Raw genomic sequence first — 25,236 nt, 5'->3', positions numbered from 1 at the left:
CCTTTTGTTTGTTTGTTTTTGATAAATTCAGATTTACCAAAACACTTTGAGTCTCAAGTACCCATGGCCTGTTTGAATGAAAACGTGTAATAGGCACCTGGTTTGGCTCTGTGTCCCCACCCAAATCTCATCTTGTAGCTCCCATAATTCCCACGTGTTGTGGGAGAGACCTGGTGGGAGATGATTGAATCATAGTGGCGGGTCTTTCCCATGCTGTTCTCATGATAGCGAATGGGTCTCACAAGATCTGATGGTTTTAAAAATGGGAATTTCTCTGTACACGCTCTCTGTCTGCTGCCATCCATGTAAGACGTGACTTGCTCCTCCTTGCCTTCTGCCATTATTGTGAGGCCTCCCTAGTTATGTGGAACTGAAAGTCCATTAAACCTCTTCTTCCCAGACTCGGGTATGTCTTTATCAGCAGCATGAAAACAGACTAACATAACAACTGAGACAGGGCCTGGAATTTGAGAGATGGGTTGATCCTAGATATATAATTTGGGATTCCTCAGTACGTGGGTTGAAGCTAAAGATTTGGATAAGGCCATTCATGAAACTAATAGTCAGAGAAAAGCATGTGATCAGGGATGGAAGCCCACACCCCCGGCATGGCTAACTTGGCATTTTTTTTCTTCTTCAACTTTTATTTTAAGCTCTGGGGTACATGTGCAGGATGTGCAGGTTTGATACATAGGTAAATGTGTGCCATGGTGGTTTGCTGCACAGATCAATCCATCACCTTGGTATTAAGCTCAGTATCCATTAGTTATTACTTCTGATGCTCTCCCTCTTCTTATGCCTCCCTCCAACAGGCCCCAGTTGTGTGTTGTTCCCTCCCATAGTCCACATGTTCTCATCATTCAACACCCACTTAGAAGTGAGAACATGTGGTGTTTGGTTTTCTGTTCCTGCATTAGTTTGCTGAGGATAACTACTTTCAGCTCCATTCATGCCCCTGCAAAGGACATGATCTCATTCCTTTTTATGGCTGCATAGTTCCATGGTGTATATATACCACATTTTATTTATCCAGTCTATCATTAATGGGCATTTGGGTTGATTCCATGTCTTTGCTATTGTGAATAATGCTGCAATGAACACTTGCGTGCATGTATCTTTATAACAGAATTATTTATATTCCTTTGGTTATATACCCAATAATGGGATTGCTTGACTTGCCATTCTGATTTACCTGATAGAAGAACCCTCAGGACTGACTTAGTCCTGAACCTGCCCATTTTTCCTACCTTAGGTATCTAAACTCTAACTCCTACTCCATCAGAACCCAAAAGCCTGGAGAGTCCTTTGGTGGTTCTATAACTACCCAAATAACACTTCCCTTAGTTGTCTACACAGTACCTCAAACTTCTTAAAAGAAACTATCACCCACCACTACAAGCACAGTGACTCTCACTTATCAAGACCCATGTGACAGTAAACTAGCCAAAAAGAAAGCCAAAAAAACAATACCACCAACTTAACAAAAGCAACAAGAAGTCTTAGTTATCATTAGCCTTCCTTGGCATCAAAAAAGTGGGGGTCACCAAAGTGACATGCAATGGACACTTTTTGGAATCCCTCGACCTATTTGTTCTCAAAGGGCACAAACCACTTGAACCACCTCTTTGCCCAGCGTACAGCAGGCAGACAGTGAGTTCACTACCATCTGATGAACAGTAAGTAGTCCGAGGAAATCACCAGGGGAAGATCCCTAGGCCCAGGGTCAGGGAGAACATTTGCCATTATGCTAAAAAAAAGTTAACCCAAATTTTAAAAATTAATTCCCAGAAAATTAGGAAAATAAATCAGTAGAATAAAATAAGTTTCCATGTAGAAAGACATTAATATACTTATTTCACTATACTCAAAATTACATCGGTGATTGAATGCTTATAAAAAAAAAACTCTGTTTAAATTTATGTACAGTAAAAATTAGTTCCAATTTTTAAGGCTCCCTTTTCCCAGCTCTCATATAATGATCAACTATGTAATAACTAGAGATAAGTCTGTTCTAAAGTCTATCTTCTGTAAAGCAAATAATTATTCAATCTCTTCAAATGACAACACTACTATGATGATGAAGATAACGTCTCTTTTCATTAAAAAAAGAAAGAAAAAAGCATCACATGTAGACAAGAGTGTTTGCTCTCCCGTTCGAGTTGAACTTTCAACTTTGCTGCAACATGGTCCATTGAATCCTGGCTCTGTCCACATTAAACCGTCATTTTGTTTTGCCAGCTGCTGACCTTCCACTTTCTCTGGAATACACACACTAGTCTTTATGTGCTCACTTCACTGACAGGTGCAAACACTGGACTGATAATAGATTGAGGTGAAAATGAATGTTAATATTAAAATAAAAGTAATTAACTTCCTAAATAGGAAAACACAAACACAAATTAAATAATTGTAAAGATAATAACATATTGTAATTTAACAAAATGTGTGTTTTTTTGAGACAGAGTTTCACTCTTGTTGCCCAGGCTGGAGTGCAATGGCACAGATCTCAGCTCACTGCAACCTCTGCCTCCCGGGTTCAAGTGATTCTCCTGCCTCAGCCTCCAAAGTAGCTGGGATTACAGGTGCCTGACACCACACCTGGCTGATTTTTTGTATTTTTATTAGAGATGGGGTTTTGCCTTGTTGACCACGCTGGTCTTGAACTCCTGACCTCAGGTGATCCACCCACCTCGGCCTCCCAAAGTGCTGGGATTACAGGTGTGAGCCACCACTACCAGCCGTGATTTAAAATAATTTATTATAAATATTTCTCATTCTCTTTTGAATTTGTTTATGTATTTATAAAAATTCACAAAATTAAGAAATAAAGGTTCATTTATAACAAGTTATGATTCTTAAATTCGCTTCCTATTTTTAAGCATTTATGTCATATTTTTAAAAATTTAACAAAATACTATTCTAAATTAGAATCAGTAGCCAAGGTTTGTATTAACAGAAGAAGCAAATTATGTTTATTAACTGCCATAAGATTGACTACATTCCTTATCCTACTCTCACATCTCTGTTTTCTTTTTCTTATCAAGAGTCAGTACATTTAATTTCCACAAACATCTCTCTTATGAAACTTAGGCATTTTCTCTGGGCTTAATGAAAGGTATTTTGTCTTTTACCTCTATATCCTTTAAATCATTGAATATATTTATATTACCACTAAAGTAGTCTTTCTGACTCATCATGATGAAGAATGATCTTTCCTCTTTAAAACCTCAATCACTTTGACTCTCATATTAACATTTTTTAATCTGCCATGCAAATAACTACTTTTGAACACCAGTAATGTGCCAGTGGGTGGGAGGTGGCCAGGGAGTGGAGGAGCTGATAGAAACACACGAAATGAGGACCAACCTCATGCACTTACAATTTGGAGAGAAGAGACTGAGAATTGGGAATACTGAGAATAAGATATGAGGCTGTGTGCAGTGAAACACTAGTCATGACAGGGGCCAAAAATCAAAACAAAACATTTATCTGCATATATCACTTGTGAATTTTCTTCTAACAAAATTGTTAAGGTAGGCAAATCTTTCAAAAATAGGACAAGACTTTCCTCATTTGATGTCCTCAAAGGTGCCACTCCATGTTTGCCAAGGGGCTCTGAGGCTTCTTGGTAGAATGACTGGACTGTGAAGCCATACAGGATTTAGGCTGATCCAGGCTATATGCAACTCTTAAGCCTGTCTTAAAGGTTCAGAAGGCCACAAAAGTCTGTCTGGGCCTGGCTTTCTCACCTGGCTCTAGACCATCCTAGATCTTGTGTTCAGGTGTTCACTGCAGGAAGTCAGCTATGCAAAAGCAGAATACACATCTGTCAAACTATTCACTCCAAAAAATTTGTGACCAGGGCACTTCAGTGATAGGAATGTGTCTATTAAACATGAGGAAGTCATTGTTTATAACAGCAAACAAAAAAAAAAAAAAAAAAGAAAGAAACTATATCTCAGGAAGGCACTGGTAAATTGATACGAATTGGTTATGTAAATTGTGCTACTTCTGTGGGGTGAAATACACATAGCACATATAATTGATTATATAAATTCAACGGTATGGAACGATGTTATCTGTATCCTGTTGAAAATGAGAATCTGTATCAAGACTTGTCTGAAAGGGTGGTGAAGAGAGGTTTTCAGTGATTATCTTTGGGTGGCAGGATTTTCTTAAAAATTTTCTTCTTTTGGCATTTCTTCATTGAGCAAATTTTGTATAATAAGTATATATCAGTTTTGTGGGTTTTTTTCTTCAAGACAGAGTCTTGCTTCATGGCTCAGGCTGGAGTGCAGAGGCATGATCTTGGCTCACTGCAACCTCCACCTCCCCAGCTCAAGTGATCCTCCCACCTCCGCCTCCCAAGTAACTGGAACTACAGGTGTGCACCACCATGCCCGGCTAATTTTTGTATTTTTTGTAGAGAAGAAGTCTTTCTATGTTACCCAGGCTGGTCTAAAACTTCTGGGCTCAAGCAATCCTCCTGCCTGGGCCTTCCAAAGTGCTGGAATATTACAGGCATAAGCTTCTGTGCCTGGCCCTGTATCCATTTTATTTAAAAAATTCAGACTCCTGGCTCCCACTTAGGAAGTAAAAAATGCCATTCCAACATTAAAAACAAGAAAAATCTAGATAAACTACAAAATCACAACTTTTCTTGAACCCATCAGAGAGCTGGGGTCACACTCAGGTAACCTAAATTCCAAAGAGGAACAAGACCCTCGGAGAAGAGACGAGACCCATGAACAGTTCATAGGTCTCATCTATAGCGGAAGCAGCACCGTGCCAGCTTCAATACAAGCTGGTAAGAAGAATGAGCTAAAATAGAAAGAACTTCTGAAGATCAAATGTTGGTGAGCAGGGCAGTCTGAAGTAGCTGGCGGCACATGTTAAAAGAGAAGCTTGCATTCACTCACAAGTTATGTTTTTTCGTGTCCCTTACCAGATACTCATGAGAAAAGCTGAGGGCAGAGCAATTTTGAAGAGTCACTGTTGATGGTGCAGACTTGAGGAAGGGATCAGCTGCTACTACAGGAAAATCACGTTTCCTGGGTCCTTCTTTCCTAGGATGTGAAAGTCTTAAGCCTCTGGGAGAGAAGAAGCAAACTCTCTGGCCAATCAGACTCAAAGAAGGTGATCAGTGGTTGATGCTGAGAAGAAGTGTTAGGTATCAAATCCCATTTATTTCTCCCAGGCCACTCCTTTCTCAGAAGGAAGTTTTCAACTGCTGGGGTGGGTAGCACAGTCTCTTGTTCACAACTTAAAGATGGAGATAGCCGGGCACAGTAGCTCACGCCTGTAATCCCAGCACTCTGCGAGGCCGACGTGGGCGGATCACAAGGTCAGGAGATCAAGACCATCCTGGCTAACACAGTGAAACCCTGTCTCTACTAAAAATACAAAAAATTAGCCGGGCATGGTGGCGGGCGCCTGTAGTCCCAGCTACTCGGGAGGCTGAGGCAGGAGAATGGCGTGAACCCGGGAGGTGGAGCTTACAGTGAGCCAAGATCGCGCCACTGCACTCCAGCCTGGGCGACACAGCGAGACTCCATCTCAAAAAAAAAAAAAAAAAAAAAGATGGAGATATATTATGTCAATGGGAAAAATAAAAGAAGAAAAAGTTTGCTCCCCTGGGGAAGGGGAATGGTAATTGTCTTGGACCTTCAACTCTATGCCAATACCAAGTGGAGGTGTCCGACTATTGCAGGAAGGACAGGAAACTCCTGCCCAAGACCAACTTCAGATACAAGGCAGAGTGAACTGCCCCAGGGAAGAGGGGCAAGAATGCTGAGAAAGTCCACCTTTGGGGCCTGGGCACATGACACTGCTGAAGGTCCGAGTTTGGATTAGAACCGCAGAGAATCCTCTCTACCTTCACTCATGGAGCATCAAGCAACAGCAATGCACTACTGAGGCAGGGATAACAGCATGGAGGCAGATCTTCTCTGTGGCACAGGTGGACAAGTTCTTCTACAAGCTGAGGGTAGAGTGGTATTCAGAGAAAAGCGCTCTGTGACCCCAGCTCCCACGCTAGTCACACACCCTCCACAAAAAGAATATCAGAACTGTCGCCTGGTGCAATGGATTACACCTGTAATCCCAGCACTTTGGGGGGCCAAGGTGGGAGGATCCCTTGAGCTCAGGAGTTTGAGAACAGCCTGGGCAATATGGCAAAATGCCACCTCTATAAAAAATACAAAAGTTAGGCTGGGCGCGGTGGCTCACGCCTGTAATCCCAGCACTTTGGGAGGCCAAGGGGGGCAGATCACGAGGTCAAAAGATCCAGACCATCCTGGCTAACACGGCGAAACCCCGTCTCTACTAAAAATACATAAAAATTAGCTGGGTGTGGTGGCGGGTGCCTGTAGTCCCAGCTACTTGGGAGGCTGAGGCAGGAGAATGGCGTGAACCTGGGAGGCAGAGCTTGCAGTGAGCTGAGATCACACCACTGCACTCCAGCCTCGGTGACAAAGCGAGACTCCATCTCAAAAAAAAAAAAATACAAAAGTTAGCTGGGCGTAGTGGCATGTGCCTGTAGTCTCAGCTGCGTGGGAGGATGGCCTGAATCCACGAGACAGATGTTTCCGTGAGCTGAGATCACACCACTGCACTCCAACCTGGGTGACAGAGCCAGACTCTTTTTTTTTATTATTTAAAAAAAAAAAAAAAAAGACGGTGGTCCACTAGAGGTAACCATAGCAACAATCAATCTCACCTCAACTTTGGTTAGATTGGCCCAACCTGTCACAGTAGTCATACACATCCCCCCCCCCACACATATATGTATACACACATATGTGTATGGGTGTGTGTATCCATGGTCTCATAAGAGACAGGTTATTTCCATGTGTGAATACAATTTATTTCAATCTCTACTATTCTACACATGATGTCCAGCATTCAATCAGAAATATGAGGCAGCTTGCTGGAACAGGCTGGATGGTGCCAGCCATGTTAGGAGGTTGTACCATGTGGCCTCTGGCATCCCCACTGCTAACCCTGGGCAAGCTCTCGGTGCATAGGTGGCCTGGCATGCTGCTCCAACTGTAGCTGTGTCAGCGTGTGATGATGCCATCCCATACCAATTTGGCTACTGGAATCCCTAGTAGTAAAGTAAAATCTCAAGGCTCTCCAGCACACACAATGGCTACACTGACCTCCTAAGGTTTAAAAAAGGCCTTCCTAAGATGCCTTAGAAGGCCATTGCAGTTGCCACTGTGCTGTTTTTGATTGGCACCTTTCTATTATCAAAGGCTCCCTCCTGCTGTCAGGCTACATCAGCAAAGTGGGGACAGACTAGGTTGTTCCAGTTCTGATCACTGGCAATTTGGTGTCCCTGCTGAATGCATCCAAAAGCTACCAGGATGACTCCTACCATGACCTTCCAGACTTTGATGACTAGCACCCACCTCAGCCCTGAGGAGTCACAGTGGAACTGCACCCGGCTTTAAGATTCTGAGCAGAAACTATGTCTAAGGGTTAAAGAATTCTGTAGTTTGCAGATGTTTAATAAAACATTGGCCAGATTTTATGGGTCTATTCCAAATATGTTATCTGGACTTACAACCAGCTCATTAGGACACGGTCTATTGCTCATCTCCTGACCCTGACAAAAAGCTCCCGACACGGTTTTCCCCCAGGAATATGGAACATGGAGGAACAGCAATGTTCATTGTCTGGAAAAATGGGAAGTTATTCTGTAATGGAATGTGTTGCCTTCACCATCCTATTTAGAGTTCAACACTTCTTTTAAATAGTCTTCATTGTCAATTTTTTCTTGTAGCAAATGAAAGAATATAGTATGTCTTTTTAAAATTACTAAGTAATTTATTTTTAGAATACGTAAGTATCTTATCTCCTACACTTATTTCTACCTTCATGTTCTAGTGGAAAATGATGGTAAAATCAAATTTCAGTGAGAGTACATCTGTTATATTTTTCACTTGCTTTCTTATTGACAGCATCCAGGAATTTTTCAAACCACAGAGCAAGTTTTCAAAATATAAACACTTTCTCTGTTTACCAATCTTCAGTGAGCTCTGATTTGGTTCACCAATAGACTGGGCAGCATACAATTTGGGTCATTCTGTCCTTTGTATATCAAGCTGTTCTGTATATCGTGCTTTTAAGGATTGTACTTTTGGCTGTTTCCTAATGAAAAATGCAGATAAGTGGTTCTTATTTAGAGTTTATAATCCTAGCGCTAGCACCTAGTATTATGATGGCATTCTGCTAAAGATTGCAAGACTCAGCCTGGATCCCTAGAAGACTAGATTGAGTTAGGTTGATTCTGTTTGCTAGCTTGCAAAAACTGACTTATATTCAAAGGAAATTAAAATGTCAAAACAAAACCAAACAAAAGACAGACAAAAAGGCAAGGCAAAAACATCTATTGTTGGGAGACAAAGCAATAAACAGAACCAGACTCAAAGATGACCCATATCTTGGAACTATCAGATAAGGACTTTGAAAGAACTATAATCAAAATGTTAAGGAGCCTAGGAGAAAAGGTGAACACCATTCATGATGAGCAATAGATAGGGAATACCATCAGAGGGGTGGAAAATGTAAAAAGAATCAAATGGAAATACTAGAAATAAACCAGGCAACAATCAAGATGAAGAATTTGTTGGATGGGCTCATCAGTAGATTCAATATAACTGAAAAATTAATCAGTGAATTTGAAGGTAGGTAAAAAAGACAACTCTCCAAACTGAAACAAAGAAAAGAAGTAGTTCAAAATTTAATGAGCTGATCATGTAAGAGTTATGGAACAACATCAAACAGTCTAGCACAGACATATTTGAAGGCAAAGACATAATTGTAGGTAATGGTTAGGAGTTAATAAAAGATATCAAACTACAAATTCAAGAAGTTCAGGATAAATAGAAATAAAGAGATGAAGGAGAAGGGACAAGAAACAACCAACTATACTTTGTTATCCAGCTGTTGAAAAGCAAAGAGAAAGAGAAACTCTTGAAGTCAATCCAAAATAAAAGACATTAGAAAGAGAGAAAAAAAGTTAAAACTTACAGCATACTCTTGTCAGGAACTGTGCAAGCCAAAAGAGGGTGTAGTCATATCTTCAAAGTATCAAAAGAATAAAACTGTCAACCCAGACTCAGAAAATATTTCAGAAAAATATCTATCAAAAATAAAGGCAAAAAAGGTCTTTTTCCAGACACAAACAAAAACTAAGAGAATTCATTGCCAGCAGACCAAAAGGAAGAAGTTGTCTGACACCAGACAGAAACCTAGATCTACACAAAGAAATGAAAGCTCTAGAAATGGCATAAATAAAAGTGTCAAATGCAAATCTTGCTGTGACAAATATATAAATTTTTGTCATATGGAAATATTTATATTAAACTTTAATTTTTGAAGCATATAACATGTTAGGAACTCTAAAGAACTGTACCTTTGATGGGAATATTGGAGATTATCCAAAGGCATTTAGAGCAAGATTCATGGACAGATATGAGTTTTAAGTGGCTTTCCTGGGAGCTCATAAGAAACACTCTCTTTACGGCTGAAGACTAAGCTATTTGGTGGGAAATTTCCCACCAGAGGTTCCTATGGATTGTAGTGCCTTCTTATTGACCTCTTGTCAATCAGCTGCTTGGATGCTTCGGCCTGAAATCTTTTTTATGTTACTTTCCTGATTTTTGCTTTCCTAACTTTTCCAGTGGTTGCATAAAAATCTAAACCTTCATATTGAAATCTTTCCAATTGTAACACAAAAAGACCTTTCAAATATTCTTATACTTTATTTAATGTAAACCAGACAGAAATCTTATAAATTGTAATTGAATTTGACTTGCAAATTCTCCACAAGGAAGACAGACCACCAGAATCACACTCGAGGTTGTTTAGGCCTGTGACCATCATTTCTGGTGGAATGAATTCAAATAAATTTTCACTGTATATTTTCAGCCACTGGATTAACTGGACTCCATAGTGCTTCATGGTATTAGGTATAGATAACTTTTTTCTTTTACATATTTGGAAGAGAAAATGCCATGAAAATTTGGGGAGTCCAGTTAATACAAGGGCTGAGATACAGTATCTCAATACCTGCACACACACACACACACACAACAAAGAAATGATTCCCACACTGAGATTGCTAGAGGAGATCCTCAAACTGTTTCTAAGACATATTTTTTGGTTTTGAAACAGGATCTAGCTATGTTGTCCAGGCTGGAATGCAGTGGTGGGATCACAGCTCACTGCAGCCTTGAACTCCTGGGCTCAAACAATCCTCTCACCTCAGCCTCCTGAGTAGCTAGGACCACAGACACACACTAACACACTTGGCTAACTTAAAAAATATTTGTAGAGGTGGGGTCTCACTATGTTGCCCAGGCTGGTCTCAAACTCCTGGCCTCAAGTGATCCTCCCACCTCAGCCTCTCGAAGTGTTGGAATTACAGGTGTGACCAACCCCCCCTGGACTGTTTTAAAGATTTTTTAAAGCCTAAAATAAAAGTGTACCTTTATTCCCTAATTAAGCTGCATACGCTAACACAACTTAAGAACTCTGGATTTGGCAAGCAATATATCAATTTGGTGAGATGTCACGGTTATCTAACATTGTTCAGATACGCAAATGGGAAGAAATAGTAATAGATGAATCAGTAAGAGAAAATAAAGAATTTTAATAGGATCAATTTTCATGATGAACAAGCAGAGATTCCATTGAGGAAAAGAAAGCTAAGAGAGTGTTAAATGAAAAAAGGTTTAAGAACCATCCTTCATGAAAATTAGTTCCTAAAGAAAACAAAATTGATGTGTTATAACTCACATAGACTTATTCCCAGGGTTTGAGGAGGAAGCTGGGATCTGGAGAGACTGGGGTTGGAGAAACTGACAAGTTTGGCAAGGCTAAATCCAAAGACAGTGGTCAACAGTCCACTGCCAGCGTCTAGAGGGGTGCAGCCACCTCTGGCTTGACTCTGGTGAGCAGCGATTTAATACACCAGGCAGCAGCACTGGCAGATGTGACGATGGCAGTCAGGATGAATGACAGCATGTCAGATGCTCAGCCTTCCGGGGGAAAGACCCACGTCTGGGTAGTGTCAAGAGTCTGGCCAAATGACCTGGGGTTCAGGACCGGCCTTGACTCCCACTGGGAACTGGAGAGAAATTCACAGCTGAAGCCCCAGCAAATGGAATCAAGCAACACCATATGAGGGGCGGGGGTGGGGAAGAGGGTCACCTCACTGTCTGTGGGCTCCTGAATGTCAGGGATGATATTTCTGCTACCACCAAGTCGCTATCATCTGTGGTCAGGACCTCACATCTGTCCCAATGGCTGACAGTGCGTAGGGAAGAATAAGTACATTATCCAAACCTTGAATTTATCTATTCCTGATTTCACAGCAAAATCTTCAGTCCTCAATTTAAGTTACGCTCAAACCTAGTGAATGCCACAAATAAAATGTTATAATTGTTTCCCAACAAAATCAATAAAAGCACAAGCATAAACCCCCTTTTCAGTTGGTTTTTGACATCTTTTCATGTATCTCACAAACATTAAACACTATTTTCACTAGAGTATTTTCTGTTCCAAATATACTGAAAGTATTTATTTAATTTATTATTGAACTACCCAGCATAAAATAGGGCAGAAGATAAAAGTCACCTTTCAGCTGGATTTTAAATATATTACTCACATTTTCAATTTTGCTCTCTGAGAGCAGAACCTAAAGATGAATTCATTTTAGTGATAAATGAAAAATGTGATTTTCAATGATTTTGACATTTTATCTCTACATTTTAGGGTTATCCATATTATAAAACAAAGATCAAGTATGATAAGGAAAATTCTTTTGTGTCATCATAACCCATCAAAATATAGTAAATACCCTTTGACAACCTCTGAAGACCATGCACATGTACAGGACTGTCCTATCTCTGTATTACTGCATTGCTTAGTGCTGCCGGATAAACAACGGGTAAAGTGCTGGCTTTCCCACACTGCTCTGCAGCTCTCTTAACTGCCTGCTGCATCAAGCCAAGCCAAGGGAAAAAAGAATGAAATAATGAAACAATAAGCAGATTATAACGTTTTCTTCTCTAATAGAGCTATCTGAAATGTGCAATTTAATCACATAAGAGTTGTATCTAGGAGAAAAATAGTAAATTTCAGAAGAAAAGATCTTTTCTTCAACTGTCTAGCCTATAATATTATATACCTATAGTAATAATTCTATATCCCATAATAACAATTTTTTTAAAATCACTAGCTTGCAAGGTGACTATGGTCATAACTGCAAAATGGCTGCAATACTATTTTACCTAACACTTCTTGAATGTTAAAGAAAAAAAAAGTTCTAGAGTTTTTATTGAAGTTTTTTATCTGTACAAATTGCTTTGTATTGAGAGAACTCTAAGAATGGGAACACGACTGACTTTCTCCCATGTCCCATTTCCCACACAGAAGGGCCCTGATTCTTTCTGCAGATCAAAGCATGCACCATATGTTCATCAGTACAGACCAGGTTACCCCATGGAAGCTCAGAAGTCCTCCATGGAAGCATGTATTGGGTGCAACCCTAATTAACTAATTACTCAAGGTGGGGAGAGGAAAACCTGAGAATCTATTTTAACCTTGATATGTGAAACTTGAGTATTTGAAATGTTTTGCACATATCAAAAAACAAACTTTACATAAAAGCACTGTACAAATACAAATTTTATGTTGTGAAATCGTTCATTAATAAATATCAGACGACTAATGTTCATATCGTATTTTTCAGACTGGCTAAACACTCAGTTTATCACTGTGTGCTTCGCTGTGGGTAGCACGTGTGCTGTTCCCACCGAATGACACAGATTTCAAAAAATAAGTATGATTAATTAGATACGTTAAATGACTGATGTACAAAGTTCCTGTAACAAGCCCTCCATGTGGTCACTTACACGTGGTAAATATTATAAAACCCTTTAAAGACAATTTTTAAGAGGTCCAGCTACCTCCATGGAGTTAAATATTTAAAAGAGAGGAGCAGGAAAATTATAGCTAGACTGTGTATATATACGGTGAAGAAAAAACCACAGTGGAAGGGGATAGAAGGGAGTACTTAGAACAATAGGAGTATTATTGTTAACAAAGTGTAAGTGACAGTAATAACAATGAACCAGAAAAACATACTTCATTTAAAAATTGAGCCAATTCATATAAATACGGAACCCCAGTTTAAGTAATTCTCCCCTCCCCCCATCCAATTTTTGACTTATTGTTACATATTAACTTCAGAGACTCCTTCAGCTGACAAAATGTTCTGGTAAGCTTTGGAGATACCCAGGCCACAATCATTACAGTCACAGGGAAAGATTGTTACACAAAGAGAAAAGCCTGTTGAAATGATACCTTCTCAGAGATTTGTCAGTCTTTGTCCTTTATTTTGCATTTTTGGTGGGGGACAACATGGAATATCTCTGCCCCTTGTGGCTGTGACTTTGGAAGCTCAGCTTCTATCTGTAAACTGGGGACACTGGAGCTTCCAAACTGGAATTCTAGGATTTAGTTCCAGCCTTCGGGTTGCTGTGGGGACCGGGGCACCTTCTGTTGCAGCTGCCCCCTGCTGCTGTGACCTCAGGACAAGAGGCTCAGCTGCTCTGCCCCAGTGGCTGACCGGGCTCTGCAGTCCTCCCAGCCATCGTCTCAGAGCCTCAGACCACAGACCCCTGACACATGACCGATTTCATGGCAGCTGACCCAGTCTTGGGCCCCTCACCCAGCGTGGCCGGTCTCCCCAACCAGGTCAGCACGCAGCATTGCACAGCGGGCCAGTTCTTTTTGTGTGTGTGGTCCAAAAAAATACTTCCCAAAATCTGGGTTACAAAAATCTTACTTCTAGAACCTAATCACTGGTCATTTCTATGCAAAATTTACCCTCTTTCAGTGTCAGTTTTTTCCCTTGGGAAATTACACTGATTTCCAATTGTCTACACTTCCTAACCCTCTGCAAAGTGGAAATGCTCACCTAGGAGGATCCTTTTTCTCTTCCCAGTAGTGTGACTTCCATTAGCACAACAAGCCTGGCCTTGCTCTACCTGCTCCCTCCTGCTCTGTGGATATGAGGAGTGGTCCATCTCCTGGCGAGTGGGCACAAGAGGTCTGCACCTTGCCTTCCCCCTTTTTGGAGCAAGGATGCACACAGCGTGCACAATTCTGCTCCACTCCTCCATGCTCTAAGTGAGAGAAATGCAAATTCTGCCCTGTGTAGGGGAAGAAGGAAGAACGAGGGAACATGTAGGAACAGGACAAAGAGTTTGAGAGAGCAAAATATGCAGTGGAGAGACTCTATGTGAAGCACTTGGCATTGGCCATATGTGTCACCAATTGTGTTCTATGCCTTCTAAAAGGAGCCTTGACTACTTACACAATTCACAGTGTCCACAGATCAACTAAGAGTTGTAGAAATACAACTATCCTTATAGCTAAGAGCAGAAGGCTATAGAGACACAGGGTCATGATGATGGGAGGTGTTGTACAATGTAGTGAGCGGTGCCTCATAAATATACACACAATTAGCCCACAGTGAGCTAAGTGTCCCAGAGCTACTTCTTAGCACCTCCTTTTTATGTAGACCAAGGGTGCCACCCTAGCTCCTGCAAAAACAGTTGTGATGATCGGGGAAAGGTAGAAAAGGAGAGCAGCAGCATAGAGTTCATGCATGCACGTCACTGACAGCATGATTTCCTCCAGTTGTAGACTGAGGAATCCTGCATGAGCAAATGGACTGGATACCTGTGTGTCCTTCCGGGAATCTTCAGTGAGCTTCTGATGGACACTGGGCAGTCATGAGTTTGAGACTGTATATCCTAGAAAGTGCTTGGGATGTAGCTTCTCTATTTTGGTAATTAAATAGAGAACCACTGGGGCTTACTGACTCAACTGCCTGGCTGGGGATACTGATGACTTCATCTTGGGAAAGTGAAGGAGGCTCACCCTGACATGTTGGTTTAGAAATAGGCAGCTGGAGCCCCCCACTCAGGGGCGAGAACGAGGTGTGCTTAGACTGCAGGCCTCATGGATAGGGCGAAAGAGACAGGAGCCCCTGTGCAGAGGAAGGTGGACAGTGTGTGGTCATGGAAGCAGTTCTTACCACAAATTGCTCTTCCTTTAAAGCCTTCTTTGGAGTCTTAGCTTTCTTGGCCCCAGTAGATGATATACTCATGGTCGCAGAATGTGGCCTCGAAGCTGTGGTGCTGGGTGGAGACTTGGACCATGGGGACAAAGAGGCTTCTCTCCCCTTGGCTGATTTTGCAGCCTGCCACACAAAAGTAAACAACTTTGTTATTCTCATTTTGTTTCTTGGATTTGTGTCCCTCTCTTTCACACTCTTCCCCTCCCCTGAGCTGCAATTGCAGAGCTGAGGTTTTCAGTCCTAGAGCGTGTGGATTTGTTCTTGCTCCCAGGCCCACAATCTCCCCTGGCAGGATTTGATTGGTAGGCTGAGCTTATTTCTCCACTCTCCCCCTTTAATCCTCATGTCCTAAGAAGAACACACCAACAAATCAATGCTCTTTGGAATCCCCTGGAATGGTGAGGTCTATGTGGAGAGGGGTGGGTGGCAGCTCGAGGCCTGTATCTAGGTAGGAAGAAGGTAGGGAAATAGTAGGAAGGATGAGGATATCAGGATGCACTCCTCCTGATGCCCCACTAGCTGGTTTTTTGGCTTTCAATTTCACTCTCTGCTCCCTGTTCTCAACAATCAGCTCCTGATTTCCCATTCACACTTCTTACACCACTTTATTTATTTATTTATTTATTTATTTTTAAAGAGATAGTCTCACTATGTTGCGCAGGCTGGTCTTGAACTCCTGGACTCAAGCAATCCTCCTGCCTCGGCCTCCCAAAGTACTAGGATTATAGATGTGAGCCACTGCTCCCGGCCTTGCTCTCACTTTCAAGAACTTTGTTTTTCAAACTCAGACATTGGAAAGTGAAAAACCTCAGTATGCTACATAGATTTGTCAATTCAGATGCCAAAATCAGGGAAGCACAAAATTAAAGAGAAAGAGGAGAAAAAACTTAAATACAAACCTTGACACTTAAGCTGCCATACTTTTTTCTCATTTCCTTGTCCTCTTTCTGTTTATTAATCTGTAAAATTGAAGACCCATATCATTGGTTATTATCTACAAAGATTAAAAAAGACAATTTTCTATAAAATTTCTATAAGCAATGAAAGAGTAACATTTTAAACCATTTGTCTGCCAAAACTATTATGGGATACAAGTTATAATATCAAAGAGAAAACAAATTTGTATCCAGAAAAAGAACTTTTATTAAAAAAGTAAACAGGAATATATAACATTGCAAATATCTAAAGTCATTAGCATTTATTCATTGCATTAAGTACAACAGACATCATAGGAAAACATGCATTATGTGTTCAGCACCTTCAACTGAAATATACAGATTCTCACATTGGGACTGACTAGGCAGACAACCTGACCCACAGAGAATGAAGAAACGCAGGTGGGGTGATGGGTCCTCCCAGGAGTGGCACAGAGCCAAAGGAACCCCTGTCCCCAGCCAAGGGAAGTGGTGAGTGATTGTGTGACCTCCCCTGGGAAACCATGCTTTTCCCATAGATCTTTGCAACCTGTGGATCAGGAGATCCCCTCATGAGCCCATACCACCAGGGCCCTGGGTCTGATACACAGAGGTGTGTGGAGTCTTGGCAGAGTAGCTGCTCAGGTATACATGGAGACCCAGCAGTTTTACATACTCTGGTCCTGGGAATCCCAGCAAGGTGGCAGATCTGTCTGTACCTTCCCCCTGGGAAGGGGACTGAATCCAGGGAGTCAAGCAGCTTTGTTCTGCAGGCCCTACTTCCATGGTGCCTCACAGGTTAAGCCCCACTGACCTGGAATTCCAGCCAGCCAGCAGCAACAGGTTGGAGACGGCCTCAGATGGACCAAATTCCCAGGGGGAGAGGCGGCCGCCATCTCTGCGGTTTGGTTGACTCAGCTGTTCTAGCCTGCCAGTTCTAGGGAGTCCAGGTGGTTCAGATGAGGAGGAGTCTCGCACAATGCAGCACAGCTGCTGTGCAGAAATCGTGGCCAGAGTGCTTAAGTGGAACCCTGATCCAGCTCTCCTTACTGGGTGGGGCCTCCCTGCAGGAATTTCAGCAACTCCAGCCAGGGTTATATGTACAGAACTCTGATCTCTCCCTGCGACAGAGCCCCAATTAAAAGACACAAAATGGCAAGCTGGATAAAGAGTCAAGACCCATCAGTATGCTTTCTTCAACAGACCCATCTCACATTCAAAGAAACACATATGCTCATAATAAAGGGATGGGGGAAAAATTTACCAAGAAAAAGGAAAACAGAAAAAAGCAGGGGTCACAATCCTAGTTTCTGACAAAACAGACTTTAAACCAATGAAGATCAAAAAAGAGGTAAAGGGCACTACATAATGGTAAAAGGTTCAACTCAACAAGAAGAGCTAACTGTCCTGAATATATATGCACCCAATACTGGAGCACCCAGATTCATAAAGCATGTTCTTAAGAGTCCTACAAAGAGACTTAGACTCCCCTCTATCTATTAATGGATACCAGAGGTGTTTCCAGTTTTTTGCTCTTACAAACAAAGCTGCTACAAACAAATGCAAACATTTGTGACCCAAGACTTTGTGTGAACATGTGCTTTTATTTATCTTGGGTAAATACCAAGGAGTGTGATGGCCAGATCATCTGTTAAGTATAGAATTTTAGAAATTTCTTTTAGCTGTCAAAACATTTTTCTAAATGTATATTTTACATTTCCACTAGCAGAGAATGAGAGTTCTAGTTGCTCCACATCCTTGACAACACTTTATATGGTCGACCTTTTAAATTTTAGCCAGGCTAGTGAGTATATAGTGATATTTCATTGAGATTTTAATTTGTATTTCCCTAAAGACTAATGATGTTGGGCATCTTTTTATGTCATCATTTGCCTCTATATATCTTTTTAAATAAAGTGCCTGTTCAAATAGTTTGGCCATTTAAAAAACTGAGTTGTTTTTATATTATTACACTGTAAGAGTTATTTGCATAGTCTAGATGCAAATTCTTTGTTAAAGATATTTTGCAAATATTTTCTCCCACTCTGTGGTTTGTTTTTTCATTAAAAGAAAAATATTTTGAACAGTAAACTTTTTGTTGTTGTTGTATGACACAACGTCTTGCTCTATCACCCAGGCTGGAGTGCAGTGGTGGGACCAGGGCTCACTGCAGACTTGACCTCCCTGGGTTCACGTGATCCCCCCACCTCAGCCTCTGAAGTATCTGGGACTACAGGTGCATGCCAGTATGACTGCCTAATTTTTCTATTTTTTATAGAGATGAAGTTTCACCATGTTGCCCAGGCTGGTCTTCAACTCCTAGGCTCAAGCAATCTGCCAGCCTCGGCCTCCTAAAGTGTTGGTATTACAGGTGCGAGCCACCATGCCTGGCTAAACTTTTTAAATTTCTGATAAACTGTAATTTGTTATTTAAGAAATCTTTGCCAAATCTGAGATCACTAAGATTCTCTCTTATATCTTTATCTAGAAGTTGTGTAGTTTCAGCTATTACAATTCTGATCCATTTCAAGTTAACTTTAATATGAGGTGTCAGGTAAGGGTTGAGGTTCATTTTTTGCTTATTGCTGTCCAATTGTTCCAGTACTGTTTGTTGAAAAGATTATCCTTACTACTTGAATTGCCTTTGCATCTTGATCAGAAATAAATTCATTATATACGATCCATAGGGTCTACTACTGGATTCTCTAGTCTATTTCAGCAGTCTATGTTTCTCCTTATGCCAAGACCACTTTACCTCGACTACTATAGTTTTACAGCAAGTTTGAACCAGGTGTGTGCATCTTTCAACTTTGTTCTTTTTCAAAATTGTTTCAGCTATTCCAGGTCTTGTGCATGTCTATGTAAATTTTAGGATAGGCTTGTTGATTTCAACAATAACAACAACAACAACAAAAAACCCTGCTGGGATTTTGATTCGGACTGTGTTGAATCCATAAATCAATCTGGAGAGAATTGACAGCTTGATAATATGCATCTCTTGAATCATGAACAATGGAAATATTTCTGCATCTATTTAAGTCTTTATTTCAGCAGTATATTAACTGTACATGTTTTGCACATATTTTGTCATGTTTATCCATAAGCACTTCATATTGTTTGATGCTATCATAACCAGTGTTTTTCAAAATTTCGATTTTTGATTGTTCATTGTTTATATATAGAAGTACAAGATTTTTGTATCTTGATATTTGCAACCATTCTGCATTCACTTATTAATTCTAGTAGCTTTTTTTTTGTAGATTTGTTAGGATCTCCTATAGAGATGATCATGTCATCTGGGAATTTAAAAAGTTCTACCTCTTCCTTCCCTATCTGGATGTTATTTATTTTTGTGTGTGTGCGTTTTTGCACTGGTTAGGACTTAAAACACAATGTTGAAGGGAAGTAATAAGAGCAGGAATTCTTGTCATATTTCTGACTTCAGAGTCAAAATCTTCATCCTTTCACTATCAACCATGATAATAGTGTGTTTTGTAGATATTTTTTATCAGCTTGAGAGGTTCTCTTCTATTCCCAGTTTGCTGAGAGTATTTTTTATCATGAATGGAAACTGGAGTCCCTCAAATGCTTTTTCTTCATCTACCTGCCTTTTGACTCCATTATTTTATATCCTTCCCATGAACAAAATATATTTATCTTCACTCAAGGCCTTAAAAAATCTCATTGTACTATAGCATCAGCTTGAAGTCTGGAATCTCATTATCTAAATCAAGTCCAGGTGCAGATGAGGCTCCTTGAGTACAATCTCTCTTGATCTGAAGATACGGAAACTAAAGAGACAAGTTATCTGTCCCCACACAGCCAATGTTCCATGGTGGGACATAGGATAAGCACTAGAGATCCCATTCCATTCAAGGGAAGAAGGAGGCATAGAGCAATAGCTGGTCCATAGTAATTTTGAAATCCAACTAGGCATATATTGCCAGTTTCTTGACTAGGACCAAGTCCTGCTCCACTTTTGGAGGCAAACTACCATACACAGTAAATATTGTTGGAAAACTCGAACTTCTGAAGTCCATGTAGTTGTTTTTACTCTGTATTGTTTCTCACAGGAATCAGGGGAACCAGCCCCCAATATTTCAACATACATTGTTTCTATTTTCCCCAAGTGTTGGCCGATCTGAGAAATAAAGAGAAAAAGTACAAAGAGAGAAATTTTACAGCTGGGCCTCTGGGGGTGTCATCACATAATGGTAGGACCGTGATGGTGACCCCGAGCTGCAAAATCAGCAAGTTTTTACTAGGGATTTCAAAAGGAGAGGGGGGTGCATGAATAGGGAGTGGGTCACAGAGATCACATGCTTCAAAGGGCAATACAAGATCACAAGGCAAAGGGCAGAGCAAGATCACAAGGCAAGGGCAAAATTAGAATTACTGATGAGGGTCTGTGTCCTGCTAGGCACGCATTGTCTTGATAAACATCTTAACAGGAAACAGGGTTTGAGAACAGACAACTGGTCTGACTAGAATTTACCAGGCTGGAATTTTCCAATCCTAGTAAGCCTGAGGGCACTGCGGGAGACCAGGGCGTATTTCATCCCTTATCTCAGCTGCATAAGACAGACACTCCCAGAGCAGTCATCTATAGACCTACCCCTGGGAATGTATTCCTTTCCCAGGGTATTAATTATTAATATTCCTTACTGGGAAAATAATTCAGCAATATTTCTCCTACTCACACATCCATTTATAGGCTCCCTGCAAGAAGAAAAATATGGCTCTATTCTGCCCGATCCTGCAGGCAATCAGACCTTATGGTTATCTTTCCTTGTTCCCTGAAAATCGCTGTTATTCTGTTCTTTTTCAGGGTGCACTGATTTCATACTGTTCAAATACACGTTTTACAAACAATTTGTATAGTTAATGCAATCACCACAGGGTCCTGAGGTGACATACATCCTCAGCTTATGAAGATGATGATTAAGAGATTAAAGACAGGCATAGGAAATTATAAAAGTATTAATTTTGGGAACTAATAAATGTCCATGAAATGTTCACAATTTATGTTCAAAGACTGCAGTAAAGACAGGCATGAGAAATTATAAAAGTATTAATTTTTGGAACTCATAAATGTCCATAAAATCTTCACAGTTTATGTTCTTCTGCTGCAGCTTCAGCCGGTCCCTCTGTTCGGGGTCCCTGACTTCCTGCAACATACAGGTGGTTTCTTATTTCCTTGTGTGCTTCCTTATCTTTGACTATGTGATATTAGTTGCTCCTATAATCGTAGGGTAGAGAATTCTGGGAATTCTCTGAGGCTTAGGATTAAAGTACTCCTTATAGAGAGTATTTCCATTTGCTTCTTTCAGGGGTACTTTCTATTCACTTAAAACCAAACTGATGCCAGGTGCAGTGGCACGTAGTCCCAGCTACTTGGAAGGCTGAGGTGGGAGGATTGCTTGAGCACAGGAGTTCGAGATCAGTTTATGCAAGATATCAAGATCCCATCTCTGAAAAACAAACAAATTAACTAAACTGAAGGTTTGAGGTTCTGTGAATACAAACTTGAGTTGCAAATCCCCTGTAAGTCCTGCCTCTCAAAACCCTTCAGGAAGAGATTGTCCCCCTTGTGTTGCTCTGTACAGAGGCAACTCTCCCCTGCAGGCCTCTGGGTATTAGGTAGGTTTCAGGTTTACATTTGCTCATGTTCATCCAGCAGGAATGACCTTTGGTTCACAGCCTAATGCAAGAGACCACTGCTGATTACCCCTACACACACACACACACACACACACACACACACACACACACACGCAGGCACTCTAGCATGCCCTGCACTGTGACTTCTGTTTAGTGCAGATAAGTAAATCCCCTCAGGACAATCAGCTTGGAAACCTCAACTGACCCCTCTGTGTTTCCCTTGATGTTTGACTTTTGACCAGGTAAGCCCCATGTCCCTGGTCATTTTTTTATGCTTTTACCAAGATGTTTGTAATACTGTATCTAGAATTTTTTGAGGTTTTAAAAAATTTGGGTGGGAGTCACTTTGAATGCCAGCTCACTTGATAAGTTTTCCCTGTAATCAATATCAATATGGTTAATTTTTTAAAGTTTGAGCCCTTTTTCCCACAGAGTTTCCATTCTGCCTCAGAATTCTCTCTCAATACATTGGAGGTGATACATGAACTTAGGTTTATTTGGAATCCCTGGACTAACAGAAGAAGCTTCCAGGTTTCTTCCTATTAGGGTGATTAACTATCCTGGTGCTTTTTAGGACTGAGGGGGTTTCTCAGGATGTAGGGCTTTCAGTGCTAAGAATGAGCAAACCAGGATGAGCTGGTCACCCTATCAGTCATGATCAATGCTTTCATCACTGACTGTAGGTGTGAATAATCCACTCCTCTTTTCTCTGAGGAAGGAAGGAAACTTTACACATTACTAGTGGGAACAGACAAACCCATGACCCAGTAACTCCTTCTTCACTCTGTTGCTTGGTCAGTGAAATGGCTCAGTGGGGATAAAGGGAGCCTCTGGAAGACCTGCAGAACTCCTGTTCATACAGAAGGCATTGACGTCACCTCCTCTAGATCAGCTCTGGGTGCTCCCCTTTTTAGAAAGACAATTCCCTGGCCAGGAAGCTCCCACTGTCATATAGTGTGGTAGATAGCCAACTTCCCTATAAAGTGGTGTGTCGGGGGGATCCCTCTCCCACAGCAATTCCTGTGATTCACCTTACCCAAGCTCTCCTCTTGGTGGGCTAATAAAAGACCAAAGGAGTGTGTCCTGTCTGTTAATTTTCTTCTTGTAAGTTTTTAATCAATAAACTTTATACCTGCACCACACATTCTAGAGGTATGTACGTTTGTACCCTTGCATTCCATCTAGGAATACAACAGCACAACACAAGATATTGCCCATGGGGAGCACTTGGCCCAGTCACCACATTGTGAGAGATAAACGGCAATTTCCTTATGTGGAAATTTGAACCGCCTCCCTGAGCGCAGGAGTAATGGCTTATATTTATGTAAATATATTAGTATTAGTAAGTGTATTAGAAAGTGTAACATTCTAATAGCCATGTGCCAGGGAAAGGAATCGATGAATAAATAAATTAAATGAAAACAAATGAAGATGATCAGAATCACAAACGGATAAAGACATTTCACTTAACTATACCTGGCTAAGAGTTTTTCCTTATTAAATAAGGCAGCAGATCTCAACATGTGGTCCAAGGACCTCTAAGGTGCCCCAAACCTCAGGGGTTCTGTGAGGCCTAAATTATTCTCATAATAATACTAACAGATTAGTCACTGTTTCTTCATTCTCATGGTCTCATGAGTGGACACTGGAGTTTTTCAAAAGCTATGTGATATTTATCATGGCAGAGAATACAGAAGTATCTATGAGAATTTAAATAATTTCCAGGAAACCAAATACTAAAGAAATTTACAGAAATAAGTGACTGGGTATTGTGGCTTATGCTTGTAATTCCAGCACTTTAAGAGGCTGAGGTGGGTGGATCACTTGAGCCCAGGAGTTTACAATCAGCCTGGGCAATGTGGCAAAACCCTGTCTCTACAAAAAATAGAAAAATTAGCCAGACGTGTTGGTGCGTGGCTGTAATCCCAGCTACTTGGGAGGTTGAGGCAGGAGAATAACCTGAGCCCAGGAAGTCAAGGCTGCAGTGAGCCATGATTGTGCCACTGCACGGCAGTCTGGGTGACAGAGTAAGACCATCTCAAAAAAAAAAAAAAAAAAAAATACACACACACGTATACAAAATACACACATATGTAAGACAAAGCCACTTTTGCTAAACATTTTCTGTGTTGGGAAAGATTTTCTTATAAACAATATGGCATTTATGTCAGCATGTGAAGAGTTTAGTGTTGTTATTTTTAAGTCACTTAACAAATAATTTGATTATGTTTTCCTTTCATATATGGTAAATATCAACAGATAAAACCCATCTGTGTTAGTATATTCTCACATTGCTATAAAGAAATATCTGAGACTGGGTAATTTATAAAGAAAAGAGGTTTAATTGGCTCGCGGTTCTGCAGGCTGTATAGGAAGCATAGGGGCTTCTGCTTCTGGGGAGATCTCAAGAAGCTTCCAATCACGGTGGGAGGTGAAGGGGGAGCAGGTGTCTCACATGGTGGGAACAGGAGCAACAGAGAGAAGTCGGGAGGTGCTACACACTTTTAAATGACCAGATCTCACCAGAACTCACTCACTATAGTGAAGACAGTATAATGGGGAATGGTGCTAAACCATTCATGAGAAATCTGCCCACATGATACAATCACCTCCCACAAGGCCCCCACTCCAACACTGGAGCTTACATTTCTATATGAGATTTTGATGGGAACACACATCCAAACTATATCACCATCTAAACCAAATTTTCTTGGGGGACCTCAAAAAATATTTAAGAGTGTAAAGAGATCCTGAGACCAAAAAGTTTGAGAACCACTGGAATGGAACCTGGAAATTAATCCTGGAAACCCCACTGCAGGTCCTCTCTATATTGTATAGCTGTGTCACGTATGTATTACCAGTATTATGGGCTTATTAAAGTACATATAGTTCATGCCATATATAGTGTGGGTTAAGCCATTCTCAACTATTTTTTGTTATCCCTTCTATCATTTATTCATAACAAATATTTATTGGCCATCTACCCCATGGGGGCCACCATGTTAGGTTTTAGGGGTAAAACCATAGCTCACAGAATGGAAATAGCAGGTAAGATAACAGGCCATCTCTACAGAATGTGATGAGAGCCACAAGAGGAAAACTGTGTGCCATGCCAGCATGAGGGTGGGCACCTCTTCCAGGCAAGGGAAGTCAGGGTGGGAGAGGTTTCCCAGAGGAGGCAGCATCTGACCTCTGACCTGAAAGATGAGAGGACCTAACCAGGTGCTGACCAAGAGAGGTCAGTTCAGGGAGAAGGAACAGCACAGAAGGAACGGAACTCTGAGGCATCCTTGTCTGAATCTCCTGATTGTAAAGAGAGAAATCTACCTGCTGATATCAGGTAGGGTGAATGGCTGCAAGAGTTCATGGGGCTCATTCTGATGAATTTTGAACAACACACCCTCAGGGGAGCTCTTCCTTTCACAAGGTTTGCCTTCTAGCTCTTTGACTTCCTAAGGGGATTGTGGGTTGGTCACAGTGGCTCATGCCTATAATCCCAAC

The 25,236-nt window shown here is 41.0% G+C and overlaps 1 protein-coding gene across 1 annotated transcript in view; it reads right to left on the bottom strand.

The window, feature by feature from the left end:
* The window catches only part of LOC112630994 (uncharacterized protein C10orf67, mitochondrial-like), a 64,408-nt gene extending 49,218 nt beyond the window's left edge, over positions 1-15,190 (bottom strand). Inside the window, exon 1 of the mRNA XM_025395515.1 lies at positions 15,119-15,190. Within this exon, the coding sequence (XP_025251300.1) occupies positions 15,119-15,190 (72 nt within the window). The remainder of the gene's footprint in view (positions 1-15,118) is intronic.
* Positions 15,191-25,236: the final 10,046 nt, after the last annotated feature.

Source organism: Theropithecus gelada, chromosome 9 (genome assembly GCF_003255815.1).
Source record: "Theropithecus gelada isolate Dixy chromosome 9, Tgel_1.0, whole genome shotgun sequence".
Classification (NCBI taxonomy): domain Eukaryota; kingdom Metazoa; phylum Chordata; class Mammalia; order Primates; family Cercopithecidae; genus Theropithecus; species Theropithecus gelada.
This window is presented reverse-complemented; position numbering and strand designations above follow the sequence as displayed.